Source organism: Pan troglodytes, chromosome 12 (assembly GCF_028858775.2).
Source record: "Pan troglodytes isolate AG18354 chromosome 12, NHGRI_mPanTro3-v2.0_pri, whole genome shotgun sequence".
Taxonomy (NCBI): Eukaryota; Metazoa; Chordata; class Mammalia; order Primates; family Hominidae; genus Pan; species Pan troglodytes.
In genome coordinates this window covers 67,821,000-67,838,546 of record NC_072410.2, presented here as the reverse complement: position 1 = coordinate 67,838,546, position 17,547 = coordinate 67,821,000, and the positions used below count along the sequence as shown (strand labels likewise).

The 17,547-nt window shown below is 37.5% G+C and overlaps 1 protein-coding gene across 15 annotated transcripts in view; it reads left to right on the top strand.

Annotated features, from left to right (window-relative positions):
• EML6 (EMAP like 6) overlaps window positions 1-17,547 on the top strand; it is a 251,024-nt gene that overhangs the window by 88,434 nt on the left and 145,043 nt on the right. For all 15 annotated transcript variants that reach the window (XR_010149134.1, XR_010149136.1, XR_010149135.1 and 12 more), the window contains 5 exons: window positions 66-225; window positions 3,616-3,714; window positions 7,225-7,293; window positions 14,384-14,569; window positions 16,160-16,295. Coding sequence is in view for 5 of the 15 variants with exons in the window: in XM_024354352.3 (XP_024210120.1) it covers window positions 66-225; window positions 3,616-3,714; window positions 7,225-7,293; window positions 14,384-14,569; window positions 16,160-16,295 (650 nt within the window). In the remaining 10 variants the exon portion in view is untranslated. The remainder of the gene's footprint in view (window positions 1-65; window positions 226-3,615; window positions 3,715-7,224; window positions 7,294-14,383; window positions 14,570-16,159; window positions 16,296-17,547) is intronic.

Below are 17,547 nucleotides of genomic sequence, written 5' to 3'. Positions count from 1 at the left end.
TGGATAAAAGGTGATCAGTGTTTTCTTCAGTTGGAAGATGTGAAAAGAAACCTTTTCTCTTTCAGCCTTGCCTTACACCCAGACAAAACTCTCGTTGCAACTGGCCAAGTCGGGAAGGAGCCATATATATGCATATGGGATTCCTATAATGTCCAGACTGTGTCTATTCTTAAAGATGTCCATACACATGGAGTTGCCTGCCTGGCTTTTGACTCAGATGGACAGGTGTGTATCTTTTTTTACTTGTTTTATTTAATGACTTCTCACAACTCACTTAAAACTATAATACGAATAGCCAGTAGATTCAAAGTCCATCAACCCTTGCTGGTTCTTCTGGCACAGCCTCCTAGAATTTTTCACCTGTTTTTTCCCCTTTAAAGCTATGGCACTAACACCAAACTCTGGACAGGCCTTGGTTTTTGTTCCCCTAGTCCCACCATCTGGTTAAAAAGCATCCATAAAAGAAGTCATGAATTCATGGTGATCAGGTTCACCATAGCCCAGTAATTCTACTTTGTTGTCTGTTGTTAGCTTCCTATTTGGAGTAAGGGCTGGACCAAGCCTTATTCATAGACGTCAAGCCCTGAGCATGTCTGTAGTACCTCTTGCTTTCAAAAGATGACATCACCTCCTAATAATCCACTGAGAAGATTATCCTTGACTCTTTACCCTTGATGTCACTTTTAGCTGCTTCTACCTGTCCTCTCCCAATTCAATCTATCATCAATTCCTGGGTATTCATGTTTCTTTACAGTAACTGACATCCTCTCCTCTCCATTCTTCCTGCCACTGTCCTTTAAGTGCTAATAAGTCAGTGTCATGTCTGACTTAGTTTAATCTCTTAGTCTCCTCACAGGCAATTTCTTGCTAATGCATTTCATCAACTGAAAACGGTGTGAAAGCATTGTTTAAAACCAATAAGAGCTTGGAGTACTCAATGAATAAAGTCCACACTTCGTAGGTGGGCATTCTATTTTAGCCAACTTTTCTAGACTTTTATCCGTTGTGCCCTTGTAGTCGAATTGGACAAATCTGCAAGACTCCTATAGCAGACCTTGCATGTTTGTACCTCTGGGCCCTTCCTCAGTCTGTCCTGTCCACCTGAAGTGTCCTGCTCACCCTTTTGCCCATTGAAGTGATTCAGTCTCCAAAGGTTTTCACAAAGCCTTGCCAATCCCTCCCAACAACATTTTCTCTTCTTCCTTTGACCTACAGCAACACTGGGCAGAAAAGATAGGTTGATACGTTCTAGAAAAAAAAGTAAAAACGGAGGGGTCATTCCTGGCTCCGGCTGCATTCATCTCCTCCCTAAGGCGGGGCCTCTTCTCCCCATCTCCCCAACCGCCTCCGTTTCCTGTGCCACCCTTCCTCTGTCTCTCTCACCCTGCATGTTTCTGCCTGTTAATTCCTTCAATCTAATTTTTGACAAGTTTCAGAGTTAATTCTGTAAGTTGGTGCCATGCAAAGATCTGTGAAATTATTCATAGAGGCTTAACTGAAAGTCTGTGGGAAATTCAGTGGATTATAGGAGTTGACCTGGTTTGAGTCACTTTTGAAAAACAATTTGCATTTACTTGCTGTTTTCTGCTATTTTAAGAGAGCATTGATCACTAGTCATTTTTCTTTCTAGAACTAGATTTATTACATATGTAGACCCCTGGAATATATGTTCTTTATTTTACTCCTTTGTAATCTCATCCAGTTAGTCAGTTTAATGCATGCATTCCCTTTTATGGCTACATAAAGAGATAATAGCTGGATGCTAGTATTTGTTCAGGCTTGCAGTTATATTGACTTCCTGAATAAACTGAAGTGAATCAGAATCCATACACATGTACAAGTATAAATGTATGCTTATGTCTGTACTGGTATGCACCTTCTCTAATCGGATTTTGTTATTCAAGCAAGCATTCTTTATCAATTTGTTCTGAAGTGTCACAAGAAAATGTAATGCAGCAGAGGAAAATCCAGCTTTAAAAATCCAGCTTTAACTTCATTTTTGTCCCTGTTAATTTAAGTTAGAATCCTAGCTATTCTCCTTTAGGTTTCATTTTGAAGGATGGTGGTGGGGGTGGTTTGCATGGTACTTAACTGTCAGGTGAGAGAAATAACCTCTTGTATGTTAGCCATGGTGGATTTCCTGGCTTGTTGATGGCTATTTCTTCAGGTCCGCCTTACTCCCTGGACAGAGTTCACTGGAATCGAATGATATTTAGAAATGACAAATGGTCCATCACCTCACAATAGACAAAAGGCAATAAAAATGCTTTTCAGGTAGCTATGGGAACTGTCACTACAGATGAGCAAAATACGTTTCTTTCAGCTTTTTCTCCATCAGGAAATGTGGGTTTTACTTCAGTGCCCCTATTTGTGTTCACTGCTTTTTTTCTCTTGAATAAGCTGAATGGAATTCACCCATTCAGATTTTCTTATGAATAAAAATACAACCACATCTTGTTTCCATTGCTGAAACCCTCAGTTAAAAAATTATAGCAAAGAAATTTCTTAAGGACACATTAAAAAACCCTCAACGATGTGCGTTATATTAAAAATTCCTAATGGAAGCCATCTTTAGTGAAGAAAGCTGAAGAATCCCTGCATAACAGCACATGTATACATTTAACCATATGTGGCTGGCTGTTTCATCCACACTGTGAGTGTGCATATACACAGACACACTCTCGAATGTACTCAGTACTCACACACTCTTACACTTGGGGAATACCATATTTTTAAAACCCCTTTAATTTACATACTTCACTTGACCCATACAACAATCCAATAATGCATAAGGAATGAATATTTTTTATACCCATTGTACAAATGAGAAAAGTGAGATTTAAGGAGGTTAATTTTGCAAGGTGTTATGTCTGGCTACTTAAAAGCGAAAAGAAAAGCCAAATCTACTTATAGTTCAGATTTCTTACATAATACTGTCTCCTTATAAGTGATATCCTGCAAGAAACTCTGATTTTGGTATGACTGTTGCCTGTTTTTCACACTTTTGGTTTTGTATATAATCATGTGGGTTGCATTTTATTCTTCCTTTAAGGACAGGTTCTGACCTAAACCCAGGGAATTTAGGCTGGGAGGTGAAGTACCAGATTACTTCTACTTAGATTATATTATCTTGTAGTCACCTTAAATGTTTGTGAAATTATAGAAAACTAAAAATTAATGTTCATTTATTCTATTCGTCAAACCCTTAAATTTTAGCAGTTTGAAGCTTTTAGACTATAGAATCCTGGGTTCTATTAAATCTCACATTAAGATTTTACCTAAAAATTTTAAGTTAAAAATTCCAAATGCTGCCATCAAGTTCTGTTTCTGTAGTTTCTATTGACGTTTCAGAGATTTCCTGAGAGTTTATATGTATGTTTCTTACACTTAAAAAGGATAAAGGAGCTGTAGCTCTTAGGTTCTTGAAATTTCAGCATATACTAATGGAAGTCATCTACTGTGTTATTTTTAGTTTGGGGTTTAAGATGGGTTTTGAGAAATCGGTTTGTTATAAGAAATTCAATGCCTAACCCATAGTAAATAGTAACTATTTCTTAATGTGTCAGTAAGTCTTCCCATCACTTTTAGGTACTAAATTATTGTTCTTATTCTTAGCGTTTAGCCTCTGTGGGGTTGGATGCCAAAAACACAGTCTGCATTTGGGACTGGAGGAAGGGAAAACTTCTGGCCTCAGCCACCGGCCATTCTGACAGGGTAAGAACTTGTTGGATCAAGCTATGCAGATTTCAGAACTTGGGGGGACTTGTGATATCGTGTCTCAGACTTCTCATGTTTTTAACAGTAAATATTTCAGTATACATTTTTTCCTATTAAACTTATAAGCATCCTCTTTTTTCATGATTAATAGCTAACTGTGTTAATGTGCTTCTGGTGATCAAGTACTTCATATGAATTGTTACTGCTTTTCATAGGCAAAGCAAATTTTTGATGCTGGCATTTTACTTTATGAAATCAAAATGGAATTGAATTTGAAATTATGTGTAGTTTAGATGTATTCATTTAGAAATGGAAATAGTTGTTAGAAAATAGTCAAAAAATATGATTACAAGGGTACGCATTTTAATTTTGAATGAGTGTAATGACAACTTCGTGATTCTTTGTTGTATTTGAGAACATAGAATGTGACCTGCTTACTCCTGTTGAAGTCAGTGTGATCAGAAATGATAATTCCATGTAGTCTTAGGGGATGAAGGGGGTATATACATATAACTGGTCAGAAATCTAATTTGCCAGTGTCTTGCATAATTAAAATAATGTGACTCCTTTATTATCTTGGTTTCTCTAAACAATGAATTCGCATGACTGTCTTACTTGAATTCCTAGTTGTTTTGTATTTCTGCACAATATAAGTGTTAATGTAGGATAGGCATTTCCAATCTTTTGGCTTCCCTGGGCCACATTGGAAGAATTGTCTTGGGCCACACATAAACACCAACACTAATGATAGCTGATGAGCTAAAAATAAAATAATCTCATAATATCTTAAGAACGTTTACAAATTTGTGTTGGGCTACATTCACAGCCATCCTGGGCTGTGGGTTGGACAAGCTTCATGTAGAATGAGGCTCTAATTAAACATGAAATTCACTGTCTCTTGCTTAGAAGGAACTCTTAAAAAAAAAAAAAAGTATGAATGGCACATTGATCTATGGAGGTTTGTAGTTGTAAGGAGACCCCACAGATGTTGCAAATTCTACTCCAGGATCAAGTCTTCAGAAAGCTCAGGAGTGACCAACAATAGAATCTCAGTACTGGAAGAGGCCTGGTACCCCTCTCGTCCAGTAGTTCCCAATCCTGGCTACAGATAGAATCCTCTGGGGAGACTTCACAGCATATATATACACTCATACATAATATTTTATCTGAGTTATTCTGCATTTACTGCTTCTATTTCTGAGTCATTTTATATAGTCTGACCTGAACTAGTATACTGTCAGAATTTTGGGCCTTATCACCTTGGAAAAAGTAGAAAACTAAAGTTACAAACAGTTTAAACCAGTAAAATCTCCTTACTTAGAAAAATAGCCTAATGTAATCACTTTGGCTTGTATAGAAAGAGCTTTTATTGTTAAATTATTACTGTTAAACTAAATTTGGCCTCAGCTGCCCTCCATATGGTAAGTCTCTACAAAATCAACTGCAACCTAGCTTGGTAAGTGACCAAACTGAAAATTTAGGTGTATACTTCCGTAACAAATAGCTGAGTGGCAGCCAGCTTCAGCCAATGGCAGGCAGCCATCTATTCAGACCATGCCCAAATAAAGCAAATTCGGTGCTGAAACTAGGAAAGCTGTTCCTGTACCTCAGTTCATTTTTCCCAGGATACATATGCCTGCCCAGTTGCAGAACAGAGCTCTCTGAACCTCTTCTGGTTCTGAGGGCTGCCCAATTTGCAAACAGTTGTTTGCTCAATTCAACTCTGTTAAAACTTTAGATAAATTGAACACCACTGGATATCATGTGACTTGCCTATGTGTTTCAGTGACTGTGCATGTGCTATTGCTGTGCTACCACTTGCCAGTAAGGGTGAAATGTAAAAAGTATAATAGGACTATAGTGATGAGTCTGTAATCTTAGGATGTTTTAATGAAATGCTTTATTTGGAACACTGTTCTCCCAGACCCCATAATCCGTGTCACACATAATTTTGCTCTTTATTACTGATACCAGTATGAATTATTGACTGCTTATGGTTAACTTCAAGATTATCTTCAAGATTATTTTAGTGGCACTAAAATACTTAATCCATTACATTTATATAACGAATGTTTTATACCCTGCAAAATGACTTTATATACCTTATCTTCATTGACCTTAACAAAACTTGAGGTGGTATTATCCACGTAGAGAAGATGAGGTTAAGGTTAGAGATGCTCAGACTTGCCTGAGCTTGAATGGCTGAAATGGATACTTGGACCAAGTACTTTTTCTTCAGTGCTCTTTCTGGGGACCATAATTGCTCCTTTATATGTGATGAAAAGTTAGTGGTCTAGGTTATTTCTCTGGTCTAGACTTTGTCCCTGACAAGTAGTCCTTCCCTTTCTATCAGTGTGTCATGGAATGCGTTCCATGGATCTACCTCCATCAGAATCTCCTGGAGTCTGTTTAAAGTGTTGGGTATCTGGGCCCAATTCCAGACCCACTAAATGAGAGCATCTCAGATGGGCCCTGGAAATACCTGTTTTAAGCAATTGCTATGGGCAATTTGATTCTCAGGATTGACCTTTTCCTTCTTGTCTCTGGATTGGAAATAGAACTACCTGCAAACTGTCTGGTAGCTCTTGTTAAAGAATGACAAATAGGCCGGGCACGGTGGCTCATGCCTGTAATCCCAGCACTTTGAGAGGCCAAGGCAGGTGGATCACGAGGTCACAAGATTGAGACCAGCCTGACCAACATGGTGAAACCCCGTCTCTACTAAAAATAGAAAAATTAACTGGGCGTGGTGGCACGCGCCTGTAGTCCCAGCTACTCGGGAGGCTGAGGCAGGAGAATTGCTTGAACCTGGGAAGCGGAGTTGCAGTGAGCCGAGATCACGCCACTGCACTCCAGCCTGGTGACGGAGCGAGACTGTCTCAAAAAAGAAAAAAAAAAAAAAATGACAAATAGTAGTTGCAGATACATTTTCAGTTCATTGGATAATTGAAAATACAATAGTATGTTGGGTCAGATTAAAATGATAGCCTGAGGGACTATTTAAGTTAGTGACAGATAAATCCTTCTGCCTTACGTTTAGGAATATTAACTTCTGTGATTACTAGAGACTGTTGGCCACATTAAATTGTAGTTAACTATTGAATGTTTTCCTAGCTAAGAAGCATTTTATAATTCTTTAAATTTCTATTGAAAAGCTATCTCCAAAGTGTTAGCACTGTGGAGTGCTATTGAAAAATTTGATCAAAAATTTATCCTAAATTGTCCATTTGTTTATCTCAAATGGACAAAATTAAAAATATGACACCAGTTTGTTCTAAATAATTATGGTAAGTTCTCTCTCTACTCAGGCCTTAAGGTAAGTAGACATGAGGTGATAATGTGTGTGTTAGTTCCTGACTCATTCCAAGCCAAATCTTCCATTTTTATTCTGTGCAGGTAACATTGTGTTCTAAATGTTAGAGTAGAGTCTTGGCAATTGGACTAGTATTGGGAAAAGGCAAAAATATACCAAATGATCAACATGGCAACTTTTAATGTTTTGAACAGATTTTTGATATTTCCTGGGATCCATATCAGCCAAACAGAGTGGTTAGCTGTGGAGTAAAACATATAAAGGTAAAGTTTTTTGTTTTCTAATTTTGGTACCTTGAGTGCAAATAATTTTAGGTGTTTGTATAGATAATTTGATGTTGAGAGACTGCTAGACTTTACATTTTTTTTCTTCTATATAGAGCGCTCTTACCTGTTTCTCTGCTCCTGAAGCAAACTAACATCAGCTGATGGGGCTCTCTCTTACAAATGCAAAGTAATGACAATCAAGTGAAGTGCTCCGCAGGCAGCTGAAAAGGAAATTTTATGTTAATTAAATATCGAACTGAAGACTCATAATACTTGTGGGATTGCATGTTTTAAAACAGTGCTTATTTTAATGTTGTGAAGTAAGTTTTTCCATTATAATGAATATTGACATATTTGCATGTCAACACTTTGACATGTTCTGTTCCCTTAAAAGAAAGGTGTCAAGTTGCGCTCTACATGGAAATAGAGGAATTCACAGTATAAACCTATCTGGACCATTGGTTTTTAAACGCCCCAATCTTCCTCTAGACTACACTCTCATCTGGGTAGACCTACATTTGCTTCTTACTATTTTGTTCACAAGTAGCAAAATTAACTGCATCAACATGCTTTGCTCTGACATAGCAAAAATTTCTCCTGACCCCTGGGATATGGCCCAGGATCTTCTTTCTCTATAGGATCGTAAATAATATAAGTTAAAGTCCATAAACAAGAGTATAAGGATTACTTTCTTGCATAGAACATGCATGGATTCTGTACAAAAATGGTACATTTCTTTATGAATGAAGATTTTCCTCTAACCAACCCCTCCTATTTTGCAGTTCTTTTAGTCTAGTTTTTCACGATCCTTCCCATTATTCTTACTTGGTTAGAAGTGGACAGAGGATAAAATACTCAAATAAGTATAACAAATACGGAAGACTTACCTAAAGAATGTTACAAAACTCTGCAGAAGAATGTAAAACAATACTTGAACAAATGAAGTGACAATGTTGATTCTGGACACGTCTAAAATTTACAAATGTATCATTTATCTCCAAATTTATATTTGGTAGAAATGCAGTTAAAGTCCCTATTACTTTTGTTTTTACCTGACAGAATTTCCCTTTAAATTATCCTAAATTAATCTGGAAGCATTAAATAATGACAATAACTATGAACTTTGGGATAAAGAATCATGAAGAGGATATATGTACCACTATTTACTAAAGCATAGTAGAATTTAATTTAAATGATACAAGACTTGGATACAAAGAAATAAAAAAAGCTGAAAAATAGACCTTAATATGTATGACAACTTAGAGTATAATAGCATCTCTAACTGGCAGGCACAAATTTATCAATTTTTTAGAAAAAGTCAATACTTCATACTATACACTAAAAGTCTATATGAATTAAAGAGGTAAGTTTCAAAAACTATAAAATAACTAGAGGAATATATAGGCAAATATTTAACTGCTCAAATTGGAGAAAGATTTTTTTAAAAAGTAAAAGCAAAGAAATCGTAAGGGATAATACTGATGCAACTGTAGAAATATTAAAATATTCTGTATAATTCCTTTTTTCCACAAAAAGAGGGAAACCGCAAACTAGCAAAAGTATAAGCAACACACAAAGTAGATACTGGGTTGTTCTCAAAATGCAAAGATCTCTTGCAAATCCGTAGAATGGACAAAGAACATAGAAAACTGACAAATAAAAACACTGTTGGCCAATAGACTTATGAAAATGTTAAAATCTAATTAAGGAACACAAATTTTAAAATAACAGCATTTTAAATCTATCAAATTTATGATTGAAAGTACCCTATCTTGGCAAGGATTCAGTGAATGACCACTCTCAAACCTTGCTGGTAGAGAGGGGTAAGCTGATAATTAGGTCTTTCAGCCAAGAAATTTCGAAATATTTACCCTTAGAAATGTCAATTCTCTTTGATCCAGTAATTTCATATCTTAGAATCTATCCCAAGCAAATTGTTAGAAGTATGAACCAAGAGCTGACTCATTGCTGAGTAACTTATCAATAGCAAATAACCAAATAGAAGATCTGAAATAAACCAAACAGAAGATCTGAAACCACTTAAGTGTCTCTAGGAAGTTGAATAAAATGTTACATCCATATGATGAAACACTGTACAATCATAAGTTATGTTTTAAATGATTGATGATATTGGGAAATATTCAAAATCTATTATATGGGGAAGTTTACAGTTTACTTTGGGGGGTGGGTTATGGTGGGATTAGATTTGTGGCTTTTTTTTCTTTAAAAACATTTTTATGTGGGAAATACATTAGAAGGACTTCTCCAAATGTTAAGCAGTTATCTCTGGGTAATGGGTTGATGGATAATTTTATCCCTTGTATACTTCATTGTAAAATTATTTTACAACAATATATATTCCAAAATAAGAAAAAATTTAAAAATGGAGAACAAAAATTTTAGAGGTTCCACTACTCAAAAGTGTAACATATTCCATCAACACTTTAGGGCTTCATAAACATTTAATAATCCTGTACCAAGCCCTGATGTGTATATTTTTAATCTAGGAAAACATCAGCTGAAATCTAGGTAGTTTGCTTTATTAGCAGCAGCTGGAGGCTCCTTCTATGCTTGGTACAGCATACCTGAAAGACCAAAAACTCATTCAGTTTAATATTTGAGTTTGTACTAGGTGAAAGAACAAAAACAGACGCCACTTTCAATTTGCTTGAAGTTTAGCCATTAAAACATTAAGACAGAATGTTTTGGAAGAAAGGTAAAAATCAAAGCCCTCTATCCATAAAGATGACATCCCAGCTGGCTAGAAGCATGTTGTCAGGATGGAGATGCTGCTTAGGCTGAGCCTCAGTGGGTGGGTGAGTTTGGTAGGAAGGGTCGGGAGGCAGAACTAGGCGAGGGGTTGCACTTCTGTCAGGAGTTAAGAGAGGCATTGGTCACCCATGGAAGTGTGAGACTGGGGAGCTGGGTGGGTCCTTGGCTCATGATATGTTCCAAGATTACCAATGTTTTCATCACCAAAGAACCTATTCCATAGTTTTTTTAGGGAACAAATATTTTGAAAGATGGCAGCCACAAAATAAACTAGCCAATAAATCACAGGTTGCTTAGCAATGTTTTATTAGTCAAAGATGTTATCTGCCAACGTGAGTTTCTGATCAGACTAAAATATGAAAATTGTTTCAGCCATGAGTAAAAAAAACATGTGAGTTCATAATGATCCTGATTTCTGTTAGGCTGTGGTGGGTTTCTGGAAATCTGGGACCCTATCTTGGGAGCCATCATCCATCCTGTACTCAGTGGTGAAGAAACCCAGGACCCTAGGGGGTTAGGTGGGAATCTGACTTTGATTTGTGATTGTTTCCCTCTACTTGACTCTGGGCAACCATTTAATCTCCCTGAGGCTGAATTAATATTCATTCATTCATTCTCTCTCTCTCTCTCTGTCTCTCTCTCTCTCTCTCAGAGAGAGATCACTACCTCCTAAATTAAAGATAATTACATTAAAGAGTATGGAACCCAGTAGGGGCACAATAATGTTAATTTCCTTCCCCATTTCCTAGGGTTACAAAAATGATGGCACAGGTGAGATTTAAGCTCAGCCTCTGACTCCTATAGAGCTCTTTCCACTGAGAAATTTCTTTAGTGAACTACCTTGCCTTAACTTTTTATTGGGTTCTAACTAGATTTGCTGCTTAATTGATAGAATTCTCCTGATTCCTTCCTATCTCTTTCTGTCCTTGGTTAACTCTAACTTTTAAATCGGTAAATTCTAAAAGCAGAAAAGCAGAGACAAAATTCTGAAACTTTATTTGAAACAGGAGCTACTTATCCTGTTTAAATTTAATTGTCTTAGCAGACTTGGACATTTTTTCTAAGCAAATACAAGCATTTTTACCTCAAAGAATCTGGAATGTCTACCCAGCAATACTTCATTAATTTTGCTTAGAAATATAATACATTTAAGCGGACTTCAAAAAATTATTTTTGCTGTCTGTATTCTCTATATCCAATTACCAGGATTTCTCCACTTTTTTTTCCCCAAAAAACCTACCTTAACATTGAATGATTCCAGTCATAAATTGAGTGCAAAATCTTTGTACTCAAAGAAAATACTTTCATCTGAAATTTGTATAGCTAGGGTGAAATCCTCTTTGGCTTTGTAAATCCCCTATGTTTTGGCAAATAGGAAAACTGCAATTATCTGAAACGAATGCTTGAAAAACAGTAACAGTTGAGCATCGGCTGCTTCATTGGTTTTATAGCAAATGAGCCTACCGGGTTTGTGGATACTGTTGAGCCGTCTCTAGTCAGAGACAGAAGGGACTTCAGTGACTACCTAGGGCTAGATGAACTCAAGGTACCTGCCAGCTCTAACAAAATATGCATTACAGTCTGTGGGTAGAGACTGCAGAAGATAAACAAGGTCTCCTCATTTGATGTGAATTTAATGATGTGTTGCTACCCTAAACTGCCACTGTTTTCCAAGTAGGAAATGCTTCTCAAAAAGAGATAATATTTCAGGTATTTGCTATTTTCTGCAGAAAATAACATACATTTTAGGGAATCATTTGACTCTTTGGAATGTTTTCATGTGGGCCTTATACCATCTGACCTGGTGACTTGTCAATAAACTTTTATGTAGATCAAGTCTGAAGATAATGGGCTCTATTTTTCGTGACTGTCTGTCTGGAAATATTCAGATAACTCAGACGGGGGGTGTATATCCAAAGTTAAAGGACAAAATAATTATTTTAATCTTCATGCATGAGTAGGTGTAAAGAGAAAGGGAACTGTCTGCCTTAAGCATTGCTATGAACAGCAAGTTCTTTGGCATGTTGGTGCAACCAGTAATCATTTGTGTCTAATAGTTTGTTCAGGTTCATAGTAACAGCTTAAATGTTTTCCAAAGCTTATACCCAACTAGCTTTTTCCTAGATCTCTTTATTCTTTATTAAAAAAAACTTTATTACAGGTGTGTGCTACCACTCCAGGCTAATTATTTTTGTAGAGATGGGGTTTTGCCATGTTGCCCAGGATGGTCTCTAACTCCTGGGCTCAAGTGATCTCTCTGCCTTGGCTTCCCAAAGTGCTGGTATTACAGGCATGAGCCACTGCACCTGGCTGCTTTATTATTTCAACATATACTTCAACACCTTTTCATTAATAATACCCAAAGAAATGAGTTACCAGAGCTGATACCTTTTTCTGAGAAGAGAATCCCATTTGGTCCTTCATTGTGTATCTGCCCTTCATTCTTGCCAAGGCATCCCTCTATTCCTTAACCCCCTGCCACGCACACACATAGGACAGCCCCCCACCCCCAGCTGCCTGAATCCCGGCCACCTTGGGGGTATAGCCATCCCAGAACTGTTTCCTCTAGTACCCAACTACTCTGAGAGGACCATGGTTTTTCCTCTCCTACAGGTGTAAAATAGTACAATGTTACGGATTTATTCCCACATGCCTGCCATGTGGCTTCATCCCATCCTGCTTCTCTAAATCCAGATGCAGTTTCTTCCTCACTGCTGATCCAAGTCCTACTCTTGTTCTTTCTGTTTAATTCAACTTAGTTCTCTACCTTTGAATTTCCTGCCACCTGGGCACAGTCTGAATATGCTACCTTAAAATTATCTCATTGTTTCATTTGCCTCTGCATTGATTCGGAGTTGTCAAAGCAAAGACAAAGATTTCAGTATTTTTTCTAACCCCATTGAACCCTTATCTTCAGTGAGCTACTTCTGTTTGCTTTCCCTCCACTCCAGATGGAGATGACAATCCTGTCTACCTTAGCCTATTAAAGGTTTTGATAGGATTAAATAACTTAGCATATGCAAATAGCCTTTATAAACTGAGGGGGGGCTATATCAAGGGCAGTGAGGTTATTCTAGTTGATACATGAAAACTATGTTAAGGTTTTGAGAGGCCAAGTGGGGCAGATCACCTGAGGTCAGGAGTTTAAGACCAGCCTGGCCAACATGGTGAAACCCCATCTCTACTAAAAATACACAAAACTAGCTGGGTGCGGAGGCACCTGCCTATAATCCCAGCTACTCAGGAGGCTGAGGCAAGAGAATCGCTTGAACCCAGGAGGCAGAGGTTGCAGTGAGCCAAGATCGGGCCACTGCACTCCACCCTGGGCAGCAGAGTGAGACTCTGTCCCCACCTGCCCCCCCAAAAAAACTATGTCAATACAAAATATTTTGTGTCTGTATAACCATAGGAGTGTCCTTACTGCCTTGTATAAAATTGCTGAAGCTTTGTGTATGGTCTTCTACACAATGGACACATTTTATGCAACTAAAACTGAAAAGCCGAGTCAATTATTTGGGTATATGGAAATATAACTCATATTTATGAAACGTTTCTAAGTAACATTTCTACAATGAAGATTTATAACATTTAAAGTTAGAAATTATTTCCAAATATATGTACACTAAAAATACCTAGATATAGCCGAGTGCAGTGGCTCACACCTGTAATTCTAGCACTTTGGGAGGCCGAGGAGGGCAGATTACTTGAGGCCAGGAGTTCAAGACCAGCCTGGCCAACATGGAGAAACCCTGTCTCTACTACAAATACAAAAATTAGCTGAGCTTGGTGGTGCACTCCTATAATCTCAGCGACTCAGGAGGCTGATACACAAGAATCACTTGACCCTGGGAGGTAGAGGTTGCAGTGAGCTGAGATGGCGCCATTGCATTCCAGAAGTTATAGACTATCACAGTTTTCCTTTTTATACGTATCTGTGTTTCTAAACCTTTCTACAATAAACCTATACTAGTTTTATAACTTGATAAAAAATTAAGCAAAACATGATTTGTCCACTTGATTCCAACTCTGAGAACATTATCTTCTATTAAATCACCATTAAACAATGAGCAAAGCTTTGAAATTTTGGAACTTTGAAAGTTTTAAAAGTGTTGTTATAGGCTTTTCTTATGTTCCTGGTAGTTAGCTAAAATGCTTTTGTGTTACATGTTGTTGTGTTACAGCAAAGCAAATTTACTTATTTGTGCCTAGCTTGGATAGAGCAAATTATGTGAAATGCACTGAAGTATAAATAAACACCAATGCAATACATCCGAATACTCTATCTTGGAGATGTATTTTATCACTTACATTGTAGTTTTGGACACTGTGTGGAAATGCCCTGACTGCAAAAAGAGGGATATTTGGCAAAACAGGGGATCTTCAGACCATCCTTTGCCTTGCATGTGCCAAAGAAGACATCACCTACTCTGGTGCTTTAAATGGTGACATCTATGTCTGGAAAGGGCTCAATTTAGTCCGCACCATTCAAGGAGCACATAGTGTAAGTATTACCTTGTGGAAATCTGTGGGTGACTTACCAAATAAGGTAAGACCACGAATCCCTCCCTGTATGTTTCCCTTGTTGCTTTAGAATCAGAGAACCCTGCTGAACACTCCCTACTCATGATAATTTCCCATATTACATTTGCTCACCTAAAGGAAAATATATTTCAAAAGCATACAATGTAATTAGCCCTCACCTTAACTATTAATTGCTTGATTTGTGTCATCCACAGTAGTTTGACAGAACACTAGAACTAGCTCATCAGATTCATCTTATAGGCACTTCTCAAACTTTAATGTGCCCATGAGTTTCTGGGGAATCATGTTAAAATGCAGATTCTGGCTCCATAGGTCTGCGATGAAGTCGCCACAGCTCATCAGTGACCCATAGTTTGAACAGGAAAGGTGTAGATAACTATTGCTCTTGTATTGGTTGGTAAGATAGATTTTCCTCATTCTTTATGTTGAGGTGCCAGGGTGTCACCTCCACACCAGTGTCATGAGCTCTTAAGGTACAATCAGAAACCATTGATAACTACATATCTTCTGATGGTCTGCTCAGTAAGAACAAGGAGAAACTTCTTACCACTCTGCTCTCTTTTTTGACACACATGAAAATGACTACATTGTTGTATCTACAAATGATAAAATTGTCCCTATAAATGGGAAGATGATGTAAAAGGCAAAGCCTATCATAGTGAATGGAAATTGGGTAAAGATGTTATTGGAAATGGTAAACCTTTAGCTTATTGCCTCCAAATTGATTCCCTATACCCTTAATATGAAGAAAAGTTTAAGCAACTCTTAGAGCTATGACATTTCAGATCTTTCACTATATGTTGCAGGTGAATTTTCTTGGCTTCACTAATTATGAAACAGCTCTTAAAATAATAGGTCAGTATTTGTCCTCATTCACAAAAGCAGCTGTCTTAGTAACCTAATTTCTTTTTATACTGGATCTTATGTCAACATTATATTCTTGCAGCACTTTTGAACAAACCAAATAAAGTATTTTCCTGTGGAGGAGCATCTTGAAATTCCTAAAACTATTTCCCATGTGAAAATCTTCAAACGATGCTTAACAAGCGAACACAAGTGCTATTTACATTTTCATTTAGGTTCAAGTGATACCTTTGTGAGCTCACTGAGGTACATTTTGGGCACTTTTATGCCTATGAAAGCGTTTATGTTCCTAGCCTCTTATCTCTACTTAATTATTTTAGGCAGCAACTTCCATGAAACACCTCCGTAGTTGTCTTTTCTCTCTAAGGGCCACTTATCACATAAAATAATTTGATTCCCATATCTGCATTAATTATATTTTTGAATTTTTTTAAACTGTAATCTTTTTAGTAGTGGTAAAAGAGCACTTGAACTAGTTTGCTTTTATTATTATGATTTTTTAAATGTAGCTGAGATGAGCAGTGTTATAAATGGCTACTTGGTCTATTGTCAGCATTTCAGTAGAGAACAAAGGGGTTTTATTTTTGTTATTGACTTGCTATGTTTTTAAATCAACATTCAACTGTATCTATTCATTATACTTAGGATGGTTGCACCATTGAGTATTACCTGTTTTAATCAACAGGCTGGAATCTTTAGCCTGTATGCTTGTGAAGAAGGCTTTGCCACTGGTGGGCGAGATGGGTGTATACGACTGTGGGACACTGATTTCAAACCAATAACCAAAATTGATCTCAGGGAGACAGAACAAGGATACAAAGGTAATATATGTGTTAAGCTTACCTGTAACTCTGGTTGTGAAATATAATGTGAAGTTCTGTATTCATATTTGTTTCTCTATACCCCATTTTAAAAAGGCAGTTTATATAAATATATTGAATACAAGCAAAAGTATGTTAAAAGTAAATGGATGTCCTTTTTCCTAATTCGCACAAATGCATCTGTATGGACCAGCAATGCTGCAGCCAAAATAAGCATTCTGATGAAGTTGCTGAGGTTTCTTAGGAGAGGGGATTGTCAGTGACAAAACTGAGATGTTCTAGACAAGTTGGTTACCATTAAAGTGAATGTACCCAGCCTCTGAAAACAAATGAGAGGAGAAATGAGACAAAAATTTTTTTTTAAATAGCTTTAAAGTAGTAGATAATTATAGTAGTAGGGATTAAGAGCATGGGCTCAGTCATGTGGGGTGGGTTCAAACTCTTTTTACCTATGAGAGAGTTAAGAAATTGAATGGCAGTCTCAAATTTTGGGGCATCTGTTTCCTCATCTATAAAATGTAGATAATACTAGCACCAGCCTCCCATAGTTGTATGAGGATTAAATATACTTAGAAAATGCTCAGGATGAGGACTAAATATACTTGCAAAGCGCACTTAGCACTCAAACTGTTAGCTATTCTCACCATATATAGAGTGTATATATCAGAATACAATACATCTTTTAAAATTCTCATGGTAGGCCTGTTACCTTTTGGCAGACAAAGAATTTACAGCCGAGAAAGATTAAAGTGGAAAATGTAAATAGGTAAGACAAGAGGAAGTCATAGCACTGTTAATACGCTAAGCACAGGTTGGGAGGTTCTGTTCACTCCCCACAGGTGGGCCACAGACCCGGCGCCAAGGGAGGGGTACATGGTACTGTGAGCCATGGGGGTCCACAGGATGAAAACTTACCCATCGTTCTTGTGAAGGGGAATCTTTTTCAGTGCCGAGATGAGGGAGAAATTTCCTGAGCATCTTTTAGAGAAGACCCTGTGACATAGGGCTCAAAGTCCTCAACAGGCCTGAAACGAGTTGTTTCTCCTGGGTTGTTCCTCATGAAGCCCCCGCTGTGTGACCTGATGGCGATGCTGCCACAGAGGTTGTTCCATAGGCCAGATCATGGGGCAGTGTGCGGTGCTCTCTGCCGGCCTTAGGTAGATTTCAAAGGACTGGGAGAAAACAGCATAGACGGCATATCCTTCAGGCCATTCTTAAATAGTGTTGTTTGCAGCAAAACTTTGCCAACAGT